This window comes from Seriola dumerili, unplaced genomic scaffold (genome assembly GCF_002260705.1).
Source record: "Seriola dumerili isolate Sdu_G_001 unplaced genomic scaffold, Sdu_1.0 BDQW01000312.1, whole genome shotgun sequence".
NCBI lineage: Eukaryota > Metazoa > Chordata > Actinopteri > Carangiformes > Carangidae > Seriola > Seriola dumerili.
In genome coordinates, this window is record NW_019174567.1 from 444,823 (window position 1) to 469,571 (window position 24,749).

The following is a 24,749-nucleotide window of genomic DNA, read 5'->3' on the forward strand; positions in this document are numbered from 1 at the left end:
TTTCCCACCTGCAGTGCAGATACTTGGTTTGCGCAGATTGTTGCTTTGTCTAAATGTTCCCCACTATTTAAAAATGTAAATGTCATTTAATTTATCTGTGAAGCTGTTGGACCTGCGGTTACTTTAAAATCAGTCCAAACACTGTGGTGGGATGTTGGAGAAACTTGTCTGTTGCCATAAATACTGGAAAAATATTATATGCAGATGACATTACTCTGTATGTGTCTGTTGAAACTGAGGGACACTGAGTAAAATTACAACAATAAAAGCATTTCTCTCCATTCACTTTATCCAGTCACTGAAAATATAGTGGTTTATAGTGTTTAAATAGAATATTAGACTTTTTCCTATTATTGTAACTAACAGAAAGACACCTAATTAAAGGTTTTGTAAATGATCATCACTGCCACTAGATGTCGCAATAGACCAACAGCATCTCAGACCAAAACAAACACTTCATGCTCAGTTAAAGTGTCCACTAAACACACAATAGGAAGTACAACTGAATAAAGTTACCCTGTGAACATGAGACCCAACAAAAATAAAACAATCCAGCCATAACCATTAGCCCAAGCTAGCATGCTCCACAGCAATGCTAGCAGTTAGCCAGCTAGTCATAGCAATATTTGCCAAACACATTCATAAGACGGGTAACAGCAAGTTAGCGTTATCATGTCTACTGTAGCCGTCAATAATGAAAACAGACACGTAATATGAACCATCAAGGTACTGACACATGGAGCAGAATAAAAACCAGTTCTGTGTCAAGCAGCTTTTAGGGTTCTCCATCTCAGTAAAGTCAGACCAGTATTGGCTCCATGGACTGGGTCGGACTGGGAAAGAAATTCTGCCATGGACTGATCTGCTAGGACCAGACTCACGGATGACACTGACAGAGCCAATAAAGACACTGATGGAGCCTGTAAAGACTTAATGGATGTTTTGACGGTCCACCGGCCGACCAGGATTTGAGCCAGTGGTCCCCACGGCCAGTTCACTTGTGCTCTGGTTTCATCTCTTTCTTTGTCTGAGGCCTGTTTCATCAAAAAATGTGGTTTCCTCAGTGGAATTCTGTAAGATCACTTTCACCTGAACGCTGCACTGTGCCATATCACCTGTGGGTGGAGCCTGTGTCTTTATAAACGTGGGGAGGGTCACAGTTTAACAGCAGAGACCCACATGCATTACCATGCACATGCTGCCAGACTGGCTACCAAAACAAAGACCAGAGAAACTCAGATTACAACACACACGGACAGGATGTGGCTTCATGCTCTGGTCAGGACGCCATCACTCCACTATATCTTTACATAGGAAATAGTTGTGTGCTGTTTAAAGTCTCATTTACAGAACCTTTAAGGAAGTAAAAATGTTGCCAATGATGATGTAATTGAACCTTTCATAACTACTTGGTGATTGCGTAATGATTGCGTGCACAACACACAATCCACAACTTCTGCAATATTTCTGTGACCTAATTTTCCCACAAATTAACAGATGGTCTTGACTGTTGCTGTTTTCCGTGCTGGGGTACACGTACAGATGCCTACTGAGATCATTTCCTCAGTCTTGTGTGAATATTATCTGATATGTGTGAGTTATATTTGAGAACCAGGTTCTCGTCACTCTAAAGTGCAGAGAATAATAATCAATGATAAAAACACACAAAGAAACCAACCTCAGCCAATGTTGTTTTTTTTTTGTTTTTTTTTTAATTTCCATTAAAAAACACTGGCTGACGTGGAAAAGTTGGTTAATTGAAATGAAAAATAAAGTGAGACAAAGTGGAAACAGACTTTGTAGATAAACGTACTTCAGGAAACAAACAAATGTCAATGTTGTGTATTGTGTATTATGTTTTGCACCATTTCAGGTTTGACTGGTCCTTTTTTTAATTACTCATTTCATCTCACAGCACTTTCTTCTTCAGTGGTTTAATGGAGACCACTGGAGAAAAAGCACCACCAACTTTTTATCAATCTAACTCATGAACTCATTCTTTTTAACATTTGCACAACATTTGGATGGAAACCCAACCTGAGATACAGTTTACCATCCGGCAACAGTCATCTGACTGAAGATTAATATTTAACATATTTTAATATATGTAAGTAAGTTACACATTAAGTGTGATGGTAAGGATGTTGAAAACTGGTATATGAGCTACTTTTCTCATATACAAAGACAACGGAGCAGAATTTGCATTTGGTTTATTTACCAAATGTGACTTAGCATTTTTAAAAGTGAAATGAAATACTCATATGTTGGATATGACATTGGTGTACTATCTGTTCATCCAAATCATTTAAAATGTTCCTTCAGTCATTTCAAACAATGTATTAGTTCAATCTGAGTAAGTCTGTGCAAGAAACACGTCAAAGCAAGGAAGTCAAACGCTCTTAAAATGGAATTTCTAATTTTCTTTGTAATGTTCAATCTGACACAACTGCAGTTTGCAAAACACAAGTGTCTTTGAATAGTGGCTGTGGTGTGCAGCCTGTTGAGACGATGTGATGTAACCCTAACAATCAAGAACTACGATAAGCTGCCTGGTGATGCTGTTTGACGTTATATTTTTATACAGGAAGTCAACTTCAAAAAGGAACCTGCACCGTAACACACAGGTCTGTAGCAGAGACCAAAGCTTCACACAACTTCTGCCTGTTGACAGAGATGGGACACACAATGGCTCTATTGGTTTTAATCTTCATTTTTCTGCTCCAGTCTGAAGGTAAAGCTCTGTTTTCTCATTAAATGTTCATCAGAATTTCACAGAAATGTTAAATATTTATTGCTATTAAATAAAAGTTTGTGTGTAAATCTGCTGTCAGTTTAGAAAACCACAATTTTCCTGCCTTGAAGACCATTTAGATAATGTTTGATAAGCTTGTAAAAAGCCTGTAAAACTGTGAGAAAAGTAAAGTGTAGCAAATATGTGTCAGTCAGGTTTAGATCGATTCTCAAATATAAAGACTTAAAAGATGAAGATAGTGTCAAACTAAACAAATAGTCTCCTCAGGACAACATCAAAGTCCAACTATTTTTATCATTGTTATATTAGTTTATTATTGTTGTTGTTGTTGCTCTTTCCTTCACCACTTCAGCTGAAACTGTTGTGAAACTCAGTTTTGCTGTTGCATCAGTGCAACAACACAATTGGCTCCTTGGTGGAGGGGTCGGGATATGTGTCACACAACCGCCATCTTTGACGTCACAGACTTTTCTATTGAGGATTCTCTAAGTTGTTCGTCTCTGCCAACATCCAGTGGTCTTTGTCTTCCTTTAACCTTTGTCTTCCAATCTGACAGAATATTCAAATACCTACAGTACAAATGAGTTGCACATATTTTCTAAATACAGTGTAAATAAGAGTGAACACATAGAGACAATAACATCAGATCAGCAGATTAAACGTGATATATTCCAACAGCTCGTGATTGTTACTGTACATGATTATGAAGTTATTCTCTGATATGTCGTCAGCCACTAGGGGGGGTTGGTTGTCATGTTCCTGCTCTGTGGCTGCAAATGTTAAAGTCCATGATACTTTATGTTTTGTAAAATGTTTTACTGTGATTGCAGATGATGATGAAGTTTACAAAATATGTTTTCTTTACTTTGCAGCAGGCATCAGTGAGAAATATTTCTACAACAGACCTGGAGATGATGTCATCCTGCCATGTGACAGTGTGTCATCATCTGATACATGTTCCAGTGTTTACTGGTTATTCAACAGACAGCAGTCTCACAGTATACTTGAGGTTGAGAGAGGAAATGTTGTGATGAACTCAGCTCAAGCTGCGAGAGTGAGACTTGACAGTAACTGCTCTCTGCTCATCAGCAACATCACTGCTGTGGATGCTGGTTGGTACACCTGTCGGCAGGGGAAGACCAGCCACGTCGAGTCATCAGTGTTTCTAAATATTCTGACAAGTGAGTCTCATTTCTATGAAAATTTTTTACATTAAACTCTGACTCTGTTTTCATGAAAACAAATGACATGAAATGCAGTGTCACAAATGACTGCAAATGACAAGTGATTTAAATGAAGTTTCTGATGAATTCTCTCGACAGGTTTCCTTTTACGTTTTATTTCCTTGTTGAGTTCTTGTTGTTGAGTATTGAAACACCATTGAAGGGTCTTGATCCATCAGATTCAGTCCACTGTCATATCTTTAGTCACATGTTAAATCTGTTTCATGAGGAAAATCACTCAGTAAAACAAGAACAAAAGAGTAAAATAAAGTTTATAGCACATTTTGTACAAAGTTAAGAGTGATGATGTTTTCTCTCAGTCTCTCCATCTCCACCAGACGCTGATCAGCAGAGAGACGATGACGTGACATTACGCTGCTCTCTGTTGAAATACAGAAATCTCTCTCTCTGTGAAAAGAACAGAATCCGCTGGGTGGATGAGACAGAAGCTGAGCTGCCTGGTATCCAGAATGACTCTGTCCACCACACGGTCTGTGTCTCTGTTCTGAAAGTGAAGCGTCACAGTGGAGACAACAAGAAATACACCTGCCAGTTTGTTGATGAGAGAAACAGTGTGATGATACAGACTGACTTCACACCTTTGATCAAGGAACCTAATTCAGGTGAGATAATATGCAGCCTGCAAGATACAAAGCTCTGCATCTTGGTTGAGATAGAATATTTTTATAACACCAATATCGTAAATGTGTAACATGATGTTCAGGAGATTATTAAATATTGTACTTTATTATTAACTGACAGGTTGCTCTCCTCTGAGCTTCATCATGTTGTCTCTGAGATTTACGGGACTTTTCCTGATTGCTGTTTTTCTTCTCCACAGAGACAGAGGTGAGAGTCTGATCATAATACAAGAGCTGCTTAACATAAATCTTTAAATTTGGATTTTGAACTAACTTGTACTTCTTTATATATTTTCCAGCCAACCTGGCATCACTTGCTGAAAACAACGTGGGTGAAAAGAAACAAATATTATTTCAGTTTGTTGTTGTTATCTCTCTGTCTGTTATATCTCTCTGGTGGAAACAGTTTTCCTGAATCTATTTTTCGTTGTGTTGTATTTCACAGGTGAATAAAGAAGGCGGCAAAGTCAAGTATGAAAACGTAGAAGCAGTTGCTGCTACGAGCCAACAGCACTGATCAACAACCTCCACACCAACTTCAACTCACGAGACGGTCGAATGTTCAGTCATTTCACTAAGTTATAAAAGAAATAAATTCAAAGCCATGTTTACACTTCAGCACTTCTGATCCTGAGCTACAGCTCACCATGACTATAGTCTGCTACTGTCACTGAGAGCTGGAGGCATCGAGGAACAACAGCACCATCTTGCGGGTTTCCTAGCAACAAACTGTCGGCAAAGTGACATTTAACTCCTCCATAGCAGAAGCCTATACTGCGTACAATTTAGGGTTTTAGATCCTTCGTCACATTTAGTCTCTGTGTAATAGAAGCTGCTGTCAAGCCTGTAACTGTGTCCACTTTGCTTCAAGTAATCTTTGGTCAGATTGGCTGCTGAAGAGTTCAACTTCAGCTTCATGTTGCTTCTTTAAACCATCTTAACTTGATGCTTTGTTAAAATGACATGCTCATGAACATTACCTACATCAACCTTCTACAGTGTCAAAAGTGTATATACCTGTATAATATTTCAACCTTTGAACCAAAGAAATGTGCTCTATAGATGAAATACCTTGCTCTTCCTTTTGTCTAAATTATTCATTAAAACATTAAAGATGACCTATTATGACTTCCTGAATTTTCTTTTTACTATAGTGTGTTAAAGCTTTTTGTGAATATAAATGGTCAACAAAGGCTCAAGACTTATTGTAGCTACATACCAAAGGGAGTAACTCTGTCAGGGCAAAAACTAATCCTCTCCTTACAATGAAGACCAGTAGGAGTGTTTTTCAGTCTTGTAGCCAAAGACACTGATACTTCAGTCACTATACACTCCATGTAGTTGTAACCCGATCAGTATAGAGGGCTACTGAACATGTTTATATCGTTCAATATTGTGTCATAGAGATATTCATAAGAAATACAGTATATTTTGTTATGTTATGGAAGTGTTAATTTCATTGTTCATGTAATTGTTTGTTTAGAAAGAAAGTTTTAATGAGATCATTAATCTGTGATACAGCTGTTTAGAGTGTAATGACAGGAAGTGCCGCTTTTTCCGGAGTGTGCCGTGAAGTGCACACAGAGTGAGGAGGGAGAGAACGGAGGGAAAATACTTTTATATTTTCCCCGCCATTTTTAGACTGAAAAGTTGTTAGACAGCGACACACGACTTTTATTTCTCCTCGACGGAGTAAACGTCAGGTTTTTACCGTGACTTGGTGAGTTGAGACCTTCAGATGTGTGAAGTTTATTTCACGAGTGAAATGCTAACGGCTAATGCCGCCGATCAAGCTAGCGCTGCTCATTACAACCCTGAGAGATTAGTGTTTTCGTGGGAAATGTAGTTGAAGCTGTAACGACAACGAACCTCTGTGAAATTTATGCTGGTTGTTAAAATAAGGTGATGATTTCTGTGTGCTGCGTGTGCTGAACATGTTTACATGAGTGGTAGAAATACAACGCACTCAAAGATTTCTCTACTATAGTTTCCTCATGGCGCCATGCTGCCACCATTTCAAGGCTTCTGGAGAGAACTGCACTTTGTTACTTTGGTAAGAAATCCCTTATCAATGTTCATTATTAGAGAAGGAAAGTGTCTACACTGTAATAATGATAATACATTTTATTTGTACAGCACCTTTCATACTAGAAATGTAGCACAAAGTGCTTTAAAACAAAGATATGACCTGCACCAAGTGCTTCACATTAAAAACATTAATGCAAAATGAAATAAAATAATAAATCATTAAAAAAAGCAGACATTTAAAAGAAGTGCTGAGCATAAATGTGGTGCAAAGTGCTAAATTTCAGAGCTAGTGAAAGGCGAGAGTGAAGAAATACGTTTTAAGCTTTCTGTTAAAAATACTTCGTGAGCTAGCCTCTCCGATATCTATAGGTATATATATCTGATATCTATGTATCTATATCTGATATCTATGTAGCTATATCTTATATCTATAGGTATCTATATCACATATCTATGTATCTGTGTCTGATGTCTTTATCTATATCTGATATATAGGTATCTATATCTGATATCTATGTATCTATATCTGATATCTTTATCTATATCTCATATATATATGTATCTATATCTGATATCTATAGGAATCTATATCTGACATCTATAGGAATCTAAATCTATTATCTATGTATCTATATCTGATATCTTTGTATCTATATCTGATATCTATGTATCTATATCTGATATCTATAGATATCTATATCTGATATCTTTGTATCTATATCTGATATTTATTTATCTGTATCTGATATCTATAGGTATCTATATCTGATATCTATATCTGATATCTATAGGAATCTACATCTGACATCTATAGGAATCTATATCTGACATCTGTAGGTATCTATATCTGATACCTATAGGAATCTATATCTGACATCTATAGGAATCTATATCTGACATCTATAGGAATCTATATCTGATATCTATAGGAATCTATATCTGATATCTATGTATCTACAGTATATCTGATATCTATAGGTATCTATATATGATATCTATAGGTGGTGTGTTCCAAAGCTTATCTATATCTGATATCTATAGGAATCTATATCTGACATCTATAGGAATCTATATCTGACATCTGTAGGTATCTATATCTGATACCTATAGGAATCTATATCTGACATCTATAGGAATCTATATCTGATATCTATAGGAATCTATATCTGATATCTATAGGAATCTATATCTGACATCTATAGGAATCTATATCTGACATCTGTAGGTATCTATATCTGATATCTATAGGAATCTACATCTGATATCTATAGGAATTTATATCTGATATCTATGTATCTACAGTATATCTGATATCTATAGGTATCTATATCTGATATCTATAGGTGGTGTGTTCCAAAGCTTTGGGCTGTAACTGACGAAGGCTGTTGTTGGGAACCTTCAGTAAAGCAGCAGTAGATGACCTCAGTTTTCTCGGAGGGACATAGTTAACCAGGGAGTTAGCGATGTAGCTTGGTTCTTGCCCATTAAGGTCTTTGTATACAAGGAGGAGCTTGAAATCACAAAATGCTAATGTTAAAAATGTTTTATTTTGATGGATTAAAGGGATAGTTTGGATTATTTGATGTTGGGTTGTATGAGGTATTCATCCATAGTGAAGAGTGTTACCTGCACTAGATTCATATCAGCATGCTCCCAGTTAAGAGACCCTACCTGCAGCACCTGTACACAAACAGGCCGATGTGTTACTGTGGGCGGGGCCAGCAGAATAAAAGTTTGAGGCACATTTAAAAGACGCCCACCGAAACAATCTGTTCCGGTTCATCTTCCCGTGAAAACAGCACTTTCATTTGGCACTACATTTTTTCAACCACTGAACTACCATATTCCTGAAGCAACATGATTTAACCACAGGGGGGCGCCCGGCATCAGTGATCGATGAAACAAGAAGCACAAGTTGTGGCAGCAGACAGGCAAGTGTAATTTTCACTGCTGTTTTATTCCATTTCGCCACGTGTTTGTCTTCTATTTTATTCTACTAATCTAATTCAATATATCCATTACTGTGCACTATCTCCAAATCATTTAAAATGTTCCTTCAGTCATTTCAAACAATGTATTAGTTCAATCTGAGTAAGTCTGTCCAAGAAACACGTCAAAGCAAGGAAGTCAAACGCTCTTAAAATGGAATTTCTAATTTTCTTTGTAATGTTCAATCTGACACAACTGCAGTTTGCAAAACACAAGTGTCTTTGAATAGTGGCTGTGGTGTGCAGCCTGTTGAGACGATGTGATGTAACCCTAACAATCAAGAACTACGATAAGCTGCCTGGTGATGCTGTTTGACGTTATATTTTTATACAGGAAGTCAACTTCAAAAAGGAACCTGCACCGTAACACACAGGTCTGTAGCAGAGACCAAAGCTTCACACAACTTCTGCCTGTTGACAGAGATGGGACACACAATGGCTCTATTGGTTTTAATCTTCATTTTTCTGCTCCAGTCTGAAGGTAAAGCTCTGTTTTCTCATTAAATGTTCATCAGAATTTCACAGAAATGTTAAATATTTATTGCTATTAAATAAAAGTTTGTGTGTAAATCTGCTGTCAGTTTAGAAAACCACAATTTTCCTGCCTTGAAGACCATTTAGATAATGTTTGATAAGCTTGTAAAAAGCCTGTAAAACTGTGAGAAAAGTAAAGTGTAGCAAATATGTGTCAGTCAGGTTTAGATCGATTCTCAAATATAAAGACTTAAAAGATGAAGATAGTGTCAAACAAAACAAATAGTCTCCTCAGGACAACATCAAAGTCCAACTATTTTTATCATTGTTATATTAGTTTATTATTGTTGTTGTTGTTGCTCTTTCCTTCACCACTTCAGCTGAAACTGTTGTGAAACTCAGTTTTGCTGTTGCATCAGTGCAACAACACAATTGGCTCCTTGGTGGAGGGGTCGGGATATGTGTCACACAACCGCCATCTTTGACGTCACAGACTTTTCTATTGAGGATTCTCTAAGTTGTTCGTCTCTGCCAACATCCAGTGGTCTTTGTCTTCCTTTAACCTTTGTCTTCCAATCTGACAGAATATTCAAATACCTACAGTACAAATGAGTTGCACATATTTTCTAAATACAGTGTAAATAAGAGTGAACACATAGAGACAATAACATCAGATCAGCAGATTAAACGTGATATATTCCAACAGCTCGTGATTGTTACTGTACATGATTATGAAGTTATTCTCTGATATGTCGTCAGCCACTAGGGGGGGTTGGTTGTCATGTTCCTGCTCTGTGGCTGCAAATGTTAAAGTCCATGATACTTTATGTTTTGTAAAATGTTTTACTGTGATTGCAGATGATGATGAAGTTTACAAAATATGTTTTCTTTACTTTGCAGCAGGCATCAGTGAGAAATATTTCTACAACAGACCTGGAGATGATGTCATCCTGCCATGTGACAGTGTGTCATCATCTGATACATGTTCCAGTGTTTACTGGTTATTCAACAGACAGCAGTCTCACAGTATACTTGAGGTTGAGAGAGGAAATGTTGTGATGAACTCAGCTCAAGCTGCGAGAGTGAGACTTGACAGTAACTGCTCTCTGCTCATCAGCAACATCACTGCTGAGGATGCTGGTGTTTACAACTGTCGGCAGGGGAAGACCAGCCACGTCGAGTCATCAGTGTTTCTAAATATTCTGACAAGTGAGTCTCATTTCTATGAAAATTCTTTACATTAAACTCTGACTCTGTTTTCATGAAAACAAATGACATGAAATGCAGTGTCACAAATGACTGCAAATGACAAGTGATTTAAATGAAGTTTCTGATGAATTCTCTCGACAGGTTTCCTTTTACATTTTATTTCCTTGTTGAGTTCTTGTTGTTGAGTGTTGAAACACCATTGAAGGGTCTTGATCCATCAGATTCAGTCCACTGTCATATCTTTAGTCACATGTTAAATCTGTTTCATGAGGAAAATCACTCAGTAAAACAAGAACAAAAGAGTAAAATAAAGTTTATAGCACATTTTGTACAAAGTTAAGAGTGATGATGTTTTCTCTCAGTCTCTCCATCTCCACCAGACGCTGATCAGCAGAGAGACGATGACGTGACATTACGCTGCTCTCTGTTGAAATACAGAGATCTCTCTCTCTGTGAAAAGAACAGAATCCGCTGGGTGGATGAGACAGAAGCTGAGCTGCCTGGTATCCAGAATGACTCTGTCCACCACACGGTCTGTGTCTCTGTTCTGAAAGTGAAGCGTCACAGTGGAGACAACAAGAAATACACCTGCCAGTTTGTTGATGAGAGAAACAGTGTGATGATACAGACTGACTTCACACCTTTCATCACAGGTAAGAGATAACACACAATCAGTAAGAAAACTTAAATTAGGATGAGACAAAAATAATTTGACCAAAAATGGTGTCTGATTATTTTTATGTTTATTATGTAACTTCGACAAATCAATAATGTAATCAATTATTAATCAATAATTAATCAAGTAATAATTAATTAGATGATGTATTTAAGAGGAAGGTGTCTGTGTTTGCTCTGAAAACAGATGCGCTCTACATCATCAACGCTGCAGTGGTTGAGGTGGTGGTGCTGGTGGTGCTGGTGGTTCTGGTCGTCGTCACTGTTGTTCTTATCAAATGCAGGAAAAGAACCAAAGTGACAGAGGGTCAGTTAAACAGAATACTGTACAACATTAGTTTAAATATATAATACAGTATGAACTGATATGAGTTATGTTATAACATCTCATGTTAAACAGTAACGAACTCAGAGATACGACAGTTATTTCACGATTATACGATTTGAACAGCTTCTGGTTAGCTTTTTTAGCGTGCTAACTTCTTTCTTTTTTTAATGGTGAAAAACAAGGTGACAAACAGAAAATAACTCAGAAGACATTGTGACCATAAAACATAACAGTGTATAAAAATGAGATTTGAGGTGTGTGTTCGCATTATAGGATGTTCTAGTGAGAGTTGGTAGTATACAATAATGATAATAATAGTAATAATAGGCTACTAATAATAATGATAATAATGATAACAATCATATCAAATAATAGTAACAAAGTATATAGTGGCAATGAGATAAACATCGTTATAATAGCAGAATGGTATGAATATTTCTATGTACACATATAAACAGACAGTATAATAATAGTAGTAATAATAATAATAATCATACATGATGCTAGTAATATAACACAATAATAATGTAATAATATATAATAATAATAATAATAATCAAGATGATAATAATCATATTCATGTAGTAAGTGTAGCTATATTCCATTTAATTGTACAGGATTTAGATCAGTTTAAAATTGCACTCTGAGTAAAGACTCAATGTTCACCATGTCAGTGATATGATAAATTATCAACAGAACGCTCAGAGCGTCTTATTGTGCTAATCAATGGAAGAAACATATTTAATCTGAGGTAGTTGTAGCTTGTAACTCGTCAGGAAGAAGAAGCAGTGATTTATGAAGGCCCATCAAAACAAACACTTTCCATGGCTGGCATAAACAATAATATGATGAGCGAAATGTACACAATGATTATGTGAAGATGAATCATTGAAATTTTACCTTTTGTTCCAGGTGGTCGAAAACCAATCCACCACAGTGTGAGTAAAATGTATTTTCACACGTGTCTAATATTTTATTTTATATGATGAAATCACTGGAGAAATACACATTCAGCGACCTCACAAACATGTACTTTATAAATGTACTTATATGGACTCACACAATAGTAACTGTACATCCATCCATCAATATGCTTGTTGACAAACTGACTGATGAATTATGTTGCCTTACTTTTTGCTGAATTAGGACATGAAGAAGGCTTGATGCTCTCTTTAGTAAACTATATTTTAACCCTGATGCCTGGACCTTCATATTATGGTATTTGTCATTAATGTTGGTGCATGTAAAGTAACAAAAACATGATTTACATGAAACTCAGCAGAATCTGTGTAAAATCCATCAACGTTTTTAAGATTGTTTTCTTTTATCAAATTAAAATAAAAACACAGAAAATGATGTATATTTGTGCTCAGTGCTCCACCTGGTGGCAGAAGCTGTGTTATGTGTTTACACTTTATAACCAGTGTGTTGTTGCACTCAGGACGAGCCAGAGGTTAATCTGACCTACATCACTGTCAGCCATGATAATCAAAGAGCCTCCCCCGAGAGAAGGGTGAGTCACTTTATCCCTCTTATCTTACTCCAATGTGGTTTTCTATGGGTATAATGACTTAATCCTCAATTTGGTTTGGGTAGAGTATATTATCAAAATTCTTATTTATTACTTATTATGTGCAAAATGTACTCACCTGCTTACATATTTTTGTGCAACTTCTTGAAATTATATTAAAAACAATTTTGTGTTTTTAATTTTGCGGTCATGGTTTGTGTGCGGCTCATTCCTGTTTCTACATGACAACAGCCCTGTGCACAAAGCCAGGTCGAAGAAACAGTGGCCTGCACAGAGCCCTGACCTCAACTCCATCCAACACCTTTGACATGAAATTAGGAGATGTCTAACAATCAGATGTTGGTGTCATCTACGTACGGCCATAGAGGGACTCTGGAGAAGTGTCTTTTTCATAAACTGCCCCGATGTGAATGAAAACCAATGACTTACACAGTACCTGAAAATAGAAAAACCCCACAAGCTTCCTGTGTATTTGAGTAATTAAGATTATATGATATGTAGTTAATGGTCTGAATCATGTAAAACCTCTGGTTTGTGTCCAGGTCAAACAGGAGGAGAATGTGACGTATTCTACCATCAAGACTCTGTGATGAAGACAGACATATGATCCCATCCCAGCAGCTTCAATAGCAATGTCAGCTACCAAAATAAAGGAGAGGTCAGTGTATGTATAAAACCCGGTGCCAGTGTTTTCTGTATATGTCAGAGAGTGGAAAGTCACATTTGTGTCTCAGTGTTTCTATCAAATGTCAAGCAGTTGTGTATGGTTTGCTTTTGTCAGCAGTAAGATGGTTGTTCTTACAAACAGCACACTGATGGTGGAGGGACCTGGTGATTTATTACATTACCTGCATCAGTGCAGGGAGGTAAATGCATGAAGACAAACTGTAAACTACAATTCAGAACATGATTGTTTGTTACCACAAGTGAAAGTTCGTAGTGCTTGACGAGCAAACACAAAGCATTTACAGTTATTAGAAATATTTCAGTCCAGTCCATCAGTTCAGTGCTGCAACTAATAATAACCATCCTGAACAGTCAAGAGTTGTTGCGTATTGTAGCATCCAAGGGTTCCCTTCCCTTTATGTTTTTATTTGACCATTTTCTTTAGTGTCATATTGTATTAGCACTGCAATAATATGCATTAAAAAAAGGTTGATCGGATATTGTTCTCCATTGTTATGTGTTTTAGCTTGTAAGTCCTTTTTTTAAGTTTCAAGCCTGAAATCACCAGTTTTTACAACTTATTTTCTAAATCTTTGATTCAATTTATAGACTTGTGAATATTGATTACGATACTCCCAACAGTATATATATATTTTATCAACCAGTTCTCCAACCTGAACAACCACACAGGTTGTTTTTGTCAACCTCTGATAGGAGTGTCTCCTCAAATAGCGCCCCTATGGCGGAACTGGAACTTGGTCATCTGCTTCCGCTCCTGCCGTGAGCGTGCCAACCGTTTTTTTTCTCTCATATTCACGCTGCACTTCTTATGAAGACAAAACAAGAGAAATAGCTGCAAATACAAGTGAAAATACACATCCACGACTTGTCTACAAAGACGACGCACAAAGCGAAATATGGCGTTATCACTTAGCCGACAATCAGGGCAAGCCCACAGACACCATAAAGCCCCCCAACCACAAATGATCAATATATACTCAATAAGTACTGGTAATGGAAATCATGGCATGTACATTTTTGTCAATAATTATTTCTATTACTAGAAAATGCTCTAGGCCTCCGTCAAGGATGTGTACTGAGTCTTATTAAACACTGTTTAATAAGTCATATGTAGTTGCAAATATAAGGTTAACTTTTAAAGAAATCACATAAACTCAGGGGGCATCAGATTGCTGCAAACCTTGTAAAAAGCTATAATAAGACTGACCTTGATCTAATTATTTACAAAAATCCAATTATTAATGTTATAGATCTACTAATTCATGGTCAAAAACACACCTATGAAAAAACGAACTAGAAAACACTTAACAGCACATAAAATTTTTTATTGGGCATGAAAATAAACATAAATGACAATAACTGTAATAATATATAGATAATTAGCCTGCAACTACAGTAGTAGACTGAATACAAATGACTCAATACACCTCCTTGGCAGACGTCTACTGAGCGCATTTTCTAGTTTTCTATCTTGTCAAATTAGATTTAAAAATTACAATTAATGAGAACAGGCTCTCTCAAAAGTAGTTTACACTGCACAAAGGCTATTAAACTGAAATATTAAAGTGTTGAAACATTACCATAATTTATATTAATTAAAATAAGAACTTAAGTTCCATGTTTTGTCATCTATTACATTACTTTTCCTGATGATTTAGGTTTTTGCCGTGGCATTGTTTCAGTATTGGTATCAAGATATTTAGGCAGGTTTCTTATCGATCATAATTTTGGTATCATGATGGTCTTGGTTAGGTTTAGGAAAAGATCATGGTTTGGGTTAAAATAAGTACTTCCTCAACATTAGACGATCTTTGTGGTCGTTTACAATAAAAACAACTTTGTCGCTCTTCATACTATGTCACTACACTTTTCCCTTTGCTCGTGTAATAATTACTACGTCCACTAGATGTCGTCTAGCAACAAAATGTAACCATGGGTCATAATAACCTGCTGCACAGACGACCTGTGGGCTTGTTTTCATGTTCATGTTTCAAGTTTCATCTTTCAATGAATCTCCTTGGTGGTGTGTTCAAAGACAATCTGATGTCATGACATCTGAGAGTCAGCTGCTAAACCACAAATACATTCATGAGCTCTGTTGTTGGAAAACCAGTCAATAAGCACATGTGACACTGGGAAATGTTGTGATGTGTCTTGCCTCTAAAAGGTGAAATCTGAGTGTCATTCAACACATCAAGATCAAAATAATCGTTGCTAAATTATATTCCATTATAAAGTGCTTCTAATGTAATTGTAACTGTTTGATTGACCAGTGGTCAGGTAGTTGGTGATTCATCCTCTGGTGATTTGTATTTATAGACAGAAGATGTCAGAAAAGGCAAAGGATGAAAAATGCATCGAAATGCATCTGGAAATTGGAGATTTTTTTAGGAGGCAATTATCATATCAAATTTTACAAGTTTTTAAAGCAGCATATGTAGAACACACAGCGCCTTCTATCCTTAGACCCACAAATCCCATACATCCTACAAAGCACTTTGCCCCAGAAACTAAGCATCAAGGTGATATTCTTGTTATATAGGTAAGTATGTCTATCTATTTACTGCACTTGCTGTTGTTCTGCTTTCCCACACTTTGAACAGGGCAGTTATTACATGTCCAACAGTAGGGTCTTACAGTGTGGTTTTGGAGGATGAAGAAAGAGACAGTTTCAGGTTCCTCCCTGTTGTGTCATTATACTTCCTTTAGCAACCGTCAGTGCAGGTGGCTCTAAAACTGCCAGGCACATTTTTTAATACATAAACCATCATAAACGAAGTGTTATTTCACATGTAAGCTCTCTTTTGGAGGTTAACCCTGCTGGTTTTGGAGGAGGCTGGACAGCTCTTATCAGTGTCCTTCAAATGTAGTCAGCAGAATTAAAATGATCTTTGATCTGTATGTGTTCAGCTTTATTGCTGTCTCATCCTGGTCTCTACACTTTGTCACCAGTTGGCTGTTTGCCTGTGTTCAGAGGTGGATGAAGTCGACAGCTCCTTTACTGTAGTCAAAGTACAGATCCTCCGGGTCAAACATGACTCCAATACTAATGAAAGTTCTGTCAGATTTTAACTTTCAAATAATGGATTTAGTACTTGATTTTAAAATATTTAAGTATTCAAAAGTACATTTTTTATGTTAACACGTTGTTTTGTTCCACATTTAGAGAACCTAATGACTCTGAAACAGCCTACTGAATGAACTGACTGTAGAATAAAAAGCTTGTAGAATATGATACAAAGCCTGTAGACATGACCGTAAATCATTTGACTAACCACAGTATAAAAACGGCAACTACTACAAGCTGTGTTTAAAGGTTTATATGGAATTAAACAAACGTTGTATAGGTCGACATACTTTCTCAAGTTGGACGGTGAATTTTTGTAGCAGTGAGGATGTTTGGTTGCGGTAAACACAGCAAACATTTAAAACGACAGGATCTTTATCTCTAAAATTTCAAACATGGACATCAGGTCATGGTCTCTGGTGAAGAATCTGCTGCCTCATCTTTATCTCACGTCGCCATTGTTAGGACACTGCCAGGTTCAAACTGAGATGTTCAGACATGCAGCAAACTCACTTCAGTCCATGTCAATGCAAACTGTTCTATTGGCCTTACACTCAGTTTCTACCAGCTTCACCACAACTCCAACTGTTTGCCTTGAAAAAAATTTTTTTTAGTGTGCAATGGCATGAAAGGCAATAACCCTTTCACCTCATTGGTTTGATAAGCTGGATCAGATGGTTGGGTGGTTGCCTGAAGTAACATGTAGCAAGATTGAAGTGGGAGCCCCCGGCTGTAACCCTTGTCCACTTCCACAGGAAGCTTTCATTTATCCCAGAGGAAGTTGGGGGCTATGAGTTTGGGCCATGCAGGCTGCTTGGCGATTGTTGTGACCAGAGAGTTGTGCCAATTGTATTTGTAATGTAATGTAATAATTCAACAGCTTGTGATACATTACTTGTAATAACTTTGTTGATCTCATGACCTTTCCTCTAACGCCATTGTTTGGTCAATTTTTGATTTTTACATCCTTAAAGTGATGCTAACACGCCAAAGATGGCGATCATGGTGAACATTACACTTGCAAAATATTAACATGTTAGCAATGTCATTGTGACCGTGCTAACATACCAATTTTATCATTTAGCTTAAAGCCCTGCTGTGTCTGTGTATAGCCTCTGGGAACCACTAGTGTGGTGTAGACCCGTAGTCTTATATTTTGTATATCTGTTTTTATGCTGATTATTCTTTTGTTGGTGAAACACATCTGCAGCTCCTTACCCAGTATTCCTGGATACTTGGCCATCAGCAGATGTCCCCATCTCAGTGTAGTTGCTGTTGTATCAGTGCCAGCAGCAAAGAGATTCAGGACTGTCACCTTAAGATTTTCATTGTGGAAGTGACTGTTATTAATCCCAGATTGCTGCAGGTAAAGATGTTTCCCCACAGTTATTCAGGTAAATCTGACCAAAAACATTGTTACATTTCACTAGGTAGTGATGAGGTGTGACTGAAGTGTAGCCAGATTGTGTGTTGCATTTGTTTTGATGTGAGATACTGGTGGTTTAGTGCGACATCTAGTGGCAGTGACGATTGTTTACAGAACCTTTAACTAAAAAGACATTGGACATGAAGAGCTGAGTGTAAAGTGATGCATACTAAAATTAACAGCAATATTTAAACATATTTAGCTTCAATTAATGTTAAAGAAAAGTGCAGTGAATTTTTAAAAAGTCTCTTCTTTACTAGATTTACAGCAATATTTTGAAACTGTCATATTTACTTCTCTTGAAAAAGTGTTTTGATGTAAAGTTAATGTTACCTCTAAATATGAAATCTAAATGTTAATAAATTTAAATGTAAATATTAAATCTAAATCTAAATGTTAAATGTTACATCTAAATTTTGGTGAAACTAAATATGTAGCTAATGCAAATTCACACTACTGGTCAGAGGAAGTACCAAAATAAAAGCTTGATACAGTGCTATTGGTGTTCAATCCACGCTCAAACCTGTTTGGTCCTAGGACTGTTATCATATCACTTTATTAAGTTTTCATGTATTTTCAGTTGAGAATGTATTGACATCAAGATTTGATAGATTAGAATAGAATAGAAGAGAATAGAAGTTTCCAAACCTCAAGATTTTGCTCTCGGACCAGAGAGGCATCCACAAGGCCTCTTCACATCTGATGGTTGAGGGTCTCTCTTAAATGATTGACCAGTGCTAAGTTCTCTTTTCCAATGAGGGCAGTGATCTTTTGGTATTCCTCTCTGTCACCAACCCATTTGCCGATCCACTGGAACAAGTTGTACATCTGTTTAAAAAAGTGAAAAATTAAACTATTTCTTGAACAAAATTACTTATTATTAATGTATCATGTGTTTAATGCCAGTGAATGATACCTGTATTGATGGGGAGCCCACCAGTTGAATTCTCTTGTTTGTTTGGTCTACCATGGAGGTAACCTTTGGGTCATTGTATTCAAATCTGCTGCCATATACAGTACAATGGAGAAGATAATATTAGAGACGGCATAGTTCATTTGTTGGGCTGTATCAAAGGCTTCTCCTTATACAAGAGAAAACAAATCAAAATCCCAGCAGGTTTTAAAAGGCAGCTAATCACACCTTTGATAAGAAAAGAAAAAGAAATTCACCTTTGAATTTCTTACAGACATAAGATGATTCATGTGGCCTTTTTGAAGTTGGTTCTAGAGAAGATGCTGCCTGGAGACTGCTGGAGGCCTTAAATGCTTGTGTGGGAAAGAATGGAAATAACCATAAGATAATTTAAAAGCATGCTTTGTATAATTTGATAGATCAGACATGAAGCCTTCTCTTAGAAGGTCAAACTCCTCTGCTTTATTTGGCCACCATCACCCTCACCACCCCCTTATGGTCTATGTGCAGCACATTTTTACTTCCTAAAGACTATGTGGTATAAAGAAAGTGACATCTCATGAGATATTTGCAGCATTGTTTATTGTCAACGAATACATCAACATTTGACATTGTCATTTTGCATCACAAGTTACTACACAGCCATATTTTGGATCATAATACATATAATCTGTTACCTGCTCTGCAGGCCTAGTATGTTGCCAATGACATTAGCCCATTGCTGGGACATTTTAAAAAAGCTGTTCATTTTATTCTATTTACTTACATTAGTGTTGTTGAATATTCTTACTACTTTTAAACAATTGTGGTTTTTCATTACTAAGCCCTCCCCCTCCTCACATACAGGGGACAGCACAAAGTTTATGAGGTGAAGGGCTGAGGCTGAGGCCCATGTGTGCAGTCAGATCCAGTTCATCCTCTGAAACTCCAGGTGGAGGAGTGAAACGAAAGTGCTGTAGGAGGGTGGTGAAGAAGATGAAGAGCTCCATCCTGGCCAGACTCTCTCCGAGACAAATCCTGCGACCTGTGAGGGACAGCACAGAAACACTTCAAGTCATCTGCCAGTAGAAGTGAACACTGACATTAAGAGACGCTCGAAATCACAAACCTGCAGAAAAAGGTAGGAATGCATCTCGCTTGACAAACTTTCCGTCTTTGTCCAGGAAGTGAGCAGGATAGAAGGAGTATGGTTTCTCCCACTCACTCTCATCATACAGGACAGATGTGAGGAGAGGATACACTGTGGTCCCCTGTGGACAACATAAAATCTGTGAGGCTTTTCTGTACTCATCATATTATCCTTTAATTATTTATTATGATGAAATATTAAAACGTTTTAAGAACTTTGTTGAACAACTTAATAGATAAAAAGATAGAATTTTTCAAATACATTGATAAGTCTCAAAAAAGGATCATTCAACAGATAAAAAGAATTAGAAAAATATCACGTTTATTTTAACACTGATGAAATGTACTGACAGTAGGTTCACATGTTTGGTTCTAAATAAATGACCTAACAACTATTGGATGGACTCCAATGCAACTTGGTGCTGATATCAGTGGTTACCTTTCATTTGGCGCCATCATCAGGTCAAAAATATTATTGTCCAATACTTTGACTTTTGATCAAATGCCTTTAAAATGAATGACCGTCCTGTCAACTTCAGCTGTTCATGTTGACGTCAGCATTTAGCCAGCCAAGCAAAGCCTCACAGTTACTGGTGTGGCTGTCAACTCTACGCTTGTTTGTTATCTTGTTCATTTATTACTCATCGTGTCATTCAATTAATTTACCAAACATTTTTGACGTGTTTTATTTATTTTGTATTTTCTTGCTTGTTGGATTTTATCCTCCATATTAGTAGTTTTGTTAAGTCTGACCTTCTTGATGAAGTAACCCTGGAAGGTGACGTCTTGGCTCGTTTTGTGAGGCAGTGACATGGGGGAGATGTTGGCCAGTCTCTGTGTCTCATGGATGACAGCGTCAGTGAAGGGCAGGTTCTTCCTGTCTTCAACCTGCACCTGACGACTTCCTATCACCCTGCTCAGCTCCTCCTGGACCTGGTCTGGGAGGGAGGGAATCTCTTTTATTTATATGATGAAGCTTGGAATGTGTGGTTAAGTTTGAAAGCTGTGCACGTTTACAGTCTGTTACCTTGGATTTTTGGATATTTAGTCATAAACAGGAGCCCCCATCTGATCGTAGTTGAGGTTGTTTCAGTGCCGGCACCAAACAGTTGAATAACTGTCATCAAAAGGTTTTCATTGTGGAAGTGACTGTTGGTAATCTCAGATTTCTGCAAATACAGAGAAAAATGAAGGAAATCTTGAAGTAGACCTTTACCTGTGAGGATATTGTTTGTTTGGTTTGGTGTAGGTTTTGCTGCTTATTACTCTGAATGGAAAGTTAAGCAACTGCAGGAAGTGAGTTGACCTCATTTGGGTTCAGCTATGCCCACCTGTTGACACTTCCTGCCTGTTTGAACTTGGATGCAAGCGGATGTCACTTTAAGATCCCTGGATTCTCTTTACTGGAGAGCTACCCATGTCCATGACACCTTGAACTGTCTACATGACCACTAATCGGGAGCTGCAGGATGTTACTGGTGCAGTTAAAAGCAGCACTACTCAAGCTACATGGTATCGCTAGTCATCTTCGCAAGTAGCTGCTGATCTTTCTCTCCAGGGGCACGACTGTGGTAATGGGCACTGTGTACATCAGCAGAGGCCAGTCACATGAATGAATGACTGGCACACAGAGAGGGCCAGTAAAGACACTAATGGAGCCGGTAAAACCTTTGAAAATATTATAGATGTTTTGAAAGTCCACCGGCCAACCAGGATTTGAACCAGTTGTCCATATGGTCAGTATGCTCTGGTCGTCACTTTCTTTGTTGGACGCCTTAGATGAAAAACATGGTTTCTTCAGTGGAGGAAGATCACTTTCACTGGAACACCGTGTGCTTCATTGTGCAATCTTGCACGCAGGTGTTCCCTGTGTCTAATAAAGGTGTTGAGAGCCAACATTTTACGATGGAGGAACTGACTTGTGCTGACGTGCACGCACAGGTGGACCGGTTACTAAAACAAAGACCAGAGAAACTCGGATTTTAACACAAACAGAGGGGGTGTGACCGGCTGTCAAAACGAGGAACACAGAATCTCAGATTACATCAATTACAAAGGGGGTGTGCGTTCGTTCTCTGCTCAGGAGAACATGACAATATGAAAACACATTCCATCCCTACTCAAGTCTAGAACATCTACATGTTGAATCAAAGTTCATACTTGGTATGAAGTGTGAATTGGAAATTATTTGCTAGCAATGAGCACTATAGAAATTATGATAGGCAGGTGATTACCAACCTCCAGATGTTGCTTGCGGACTAGAAAGGCATCCACAAAACCTCTGCACATCTGTGGGTTGAGGGTCTCTTTCAGACGTCTGACCAGCTCCAAGTTCATTTTCTTATTGGCTTCATACAATTTGTGGAATAGCTTCCTGTTAGCGATCCATCTACCAATCCATGGGAACTGGTTGTACACCTATCAAAATATTTATATACATTAGTATTTAAAATAATGTGAAGGTTTTGCTTTTGTAAGTCATTCAGTTTTGCTTAGTTTCAAGACATTGTTATTTGTAATTAAATCACAGTCCTGAAAATCTTAGATTCATAAACATATGAAATGATACCTGTATTGACGGAGAGCCCACAAGAAGAGTGTATTTGTTTGTTCGATCTACCAGAGATGTAAATTCTGGGTCATCATATTCAAACCTGCTGCCATAGACCATGGAGCAGATAATATTAGAGACTGCATAGTTTATTGGTTGGGTCATATCAAAGGCTCCTCCTGCAAACAGAAAAACAAACGTCAACAACCAAAATTGAAATCATAGCTGATTCTTTTGAAGAGTGTTACTTATCATGCAGGTGGTTAAAACACGTACCTTTGAATTTCTTAAACACTTCAGTAAGTTGCTGACTTTCCTCACAGATTTTGTCCTCACATGCCTTTTTACCCATCCCATAATCTCTCAGGTTCGTCAAAGCAAAGCGCCTCATTTCTTTCCATGATTCTCCATTGGACCATAAAACCCCTGAGACGAAGCATTTCAACATATTTGTTAAATCAGTAACTGATCATCGGTGGTAAGTCTATAATCATTTACCAATGGTTAAATGGTTTATGCTAAAGATTTAAAACATAGAACATAGAAATCTATTTTTTGTTTCCTTTTTTTCCTTATCTTGCCATGTCCTTGACTTGCTTCTTGCATAACTTGCAAAGTATTCAACCCAATTAGGCCCACAATTTTTCCTTTTAGCTTTTTCATACCTTTGTATTTTTTCTAATAAAATTGTCATTCTTGAAAGTTTCACCAAGTGCTTTACATATTTAGAATGAGCATAATCTCCGCTAATTATATATGTCACTCAACAAACACTTCAGGTCAGTATAATACAGGTTAATAGCAAATAAAACAAACAAACAGAAAAACAAAAAACTGTACTACATATTTGTTTGAACTGGTCTAGAGGCAATTTGTTTCTGTATATGATCATGAGTACTGCTCATTCTTTGGAGCAGTATTTTACACCTGACAAACGGTTTTAAAAAATCGTAACTTTTAATGTTGGTTTATCGATCGAAAACAGTGACTCACAAAGACGAAGAGGGGCTTGATAGAAAGCGATCATCTAGTTTGAGAAGAAAAAAAACGGCACATCTCTAGCTGAAATGGTCACAGAGTAATGATATTCTGAAGACAACGTGAAATTCAAGTATATATGCTCCCGTGACCACAGGCTTCATTGTGAAATCATTACATGAGCATTTGTTAAATAAGTAACTGATCATAACTAGAGCCTGTGAACATTGTCTAAAGGTTGAGTGGTGCAACACACGTAGTAAGAAGAAAAAGCTTTTTGGTGTTGGTCTTACCGTGTCCTTGACTAACATCTTTCATTATTTGCATCTCGGCTCGTTCTCCGAACTCTTCAGCGTGGTTGACAAGAGCTTCCTTCACTGTCTTGTATCCTGCCAGGACCACCACTTTCTTGGGTCCCATATAGATGGTGAACACTGATCCATATTTCTTGGAAAACTATGGACATCAGCATATATAAGATATTTCTTAAAACACATACACACACACTTGTCCTTCTATCTTTGTTGCAACTGAATGCCTAACCCTAACCCTAAAACCAAGTCTTAACTGGCCAAAATCTCCTAACTTTCCCAAAATGCAGACACACAAGAAAGAGAAAAGGACCCAGTCACTGTCTTTACCTTCAGTAACGTCTCGTAGGGTCTCTTGAGGTCCAGCTGCAGCAGGTTACCAAGCAGGGGAAGTGGTCTGGGACCTGGAGGCTCCTTCTTGTCCTCCTGGGAGGTGAAGCTGAAGGTCGAAACAAGGTAGAAGAGCAGCAGGATCATTATAGTTCCCAACAGGGAGACAGAACTGAAGGTCTGGAGAAATAGATCTAACATCTCCATGATTAAATAAAATGTCCTGAAGCTGTTAGTGTCCTGACAAATAGGTCTCAGCCTTTAGCACTGAGTGTTTTAATAAAGAGGGATGTCGTTTGTGGCTTCAAATGGAGAACAGGCACAGCCCAAGGGGAGGGGCAAACTCAATGTCCTCTGAAATCTGTGTAACAGATTCACAGTACACAGATCCTATTTACTGTCATGTTGCCTAAATAGATCACTTGATTTTCTAAGAAGAAAAAAAAACAAGAAAATAACATGACAAGAAAATCATAAATCATACACTTTTTTAACATAAATAAAAAAAG

At 37.4% G+C, this 24,749-nt stretch overlaps 3 protein-coding genes across 4 annotated transcripts; 2 read left to right on the plus strand and 1 right to left on the minus strand.

Moving 5' to 3' along the window:
- Positions 1 to 2,587: 2,587 nt before the first annotated feature.
- On the plus strand, positions 2,588 to 5,667 carry LOC111231723. Its single transcript, XM_022758942.1, has 6 exons — positions 2,588 to 2,731; positions 3,625 to 3,933; positions 4,296 to 4,598; positions 4,738 to 4,824; positions 4,916 to 4,944; positions 5,062 to 5,667. Exons 1-6 carry the CDS (start codon positions 2,674 to 2,676, stop codon positions 5,131 to 5,133), a joined length of 858 nt encoding a protein of 285 aa, XP_022614663.1. The 5' UTR covers positions 2,588 to 2,673; the 3' UTR covers positions 5,134 to 5,667.
- Positions 5,668 to 8,969: 3,302 nt separating this feature from the next.
- LOC111231731 lies at positions 8,970 to 13,480 on the plus strand. Of its 2 annotated transcripts, XM_022758949.1 has the most exons (7): positions 8,970 to 9,113; positions 10,007 to 10,315; positions 10,678 to 10,968; positions 11,178 to 11,297; positions 12,231 to 12,256; positions 12,760 to 12,831; positions 13,392 to 13,480. In XM_022758949.1, the coding sequence occupies exons 1-7, from the start codon at positions 9,056 to 9,058 to the stop codon at positions 13,437 to 13,439; spliced, it is 924 nt and encodes a 307-aa protein (XP_022614670.1). In that variant the 5' UTR covers positions 8,970 to 9,055; the 3' UTR covers positions 13,440 to 13,480. The 2 variants fall into 2 exon arrangements, with proteins under 2 accessions (XP_022614670.1, XP_022614671.1); XM_022758950.1 differs by lacking the exon at positions 11,178 to 11,297.
- A 6,022-nt stretch (positions 13,481 to 19,502) lies between these two features.
- LOC111231670 (cytochrome P450 2K1-like) lies at positions 19,503 to 24,519 on the minus strand. Its single transcript, XM_022758878.1, has 9 exons — positions 24,241 to 24,519; positions 23,893 to 24,055; positions 22,898 to 23,047; positions 22,640 to 22,800; positions 22,309 to 22,488; positions 21,098 to 21,239; positions 20,824 to 21,008; positions 20,051 to 20,192; positions 19,503 to 19,966 (listed from the first exon to the last, which is right to left on the minus strand). Exons 1-9 carry the CDS (start codon positions 24,445 to 24,447, stop codon positions 19,779 to 19,781), a joined length of 1,518 nt encoding a protein of 505 aa, XP_022614599.1. The 5' UTR covers positions 24,448 to 24,519; the 3' UTR covers positions 19,503 to 19,778.
- Positions 24,520 to 24,749: the final 230 nt, after the last annotated feature.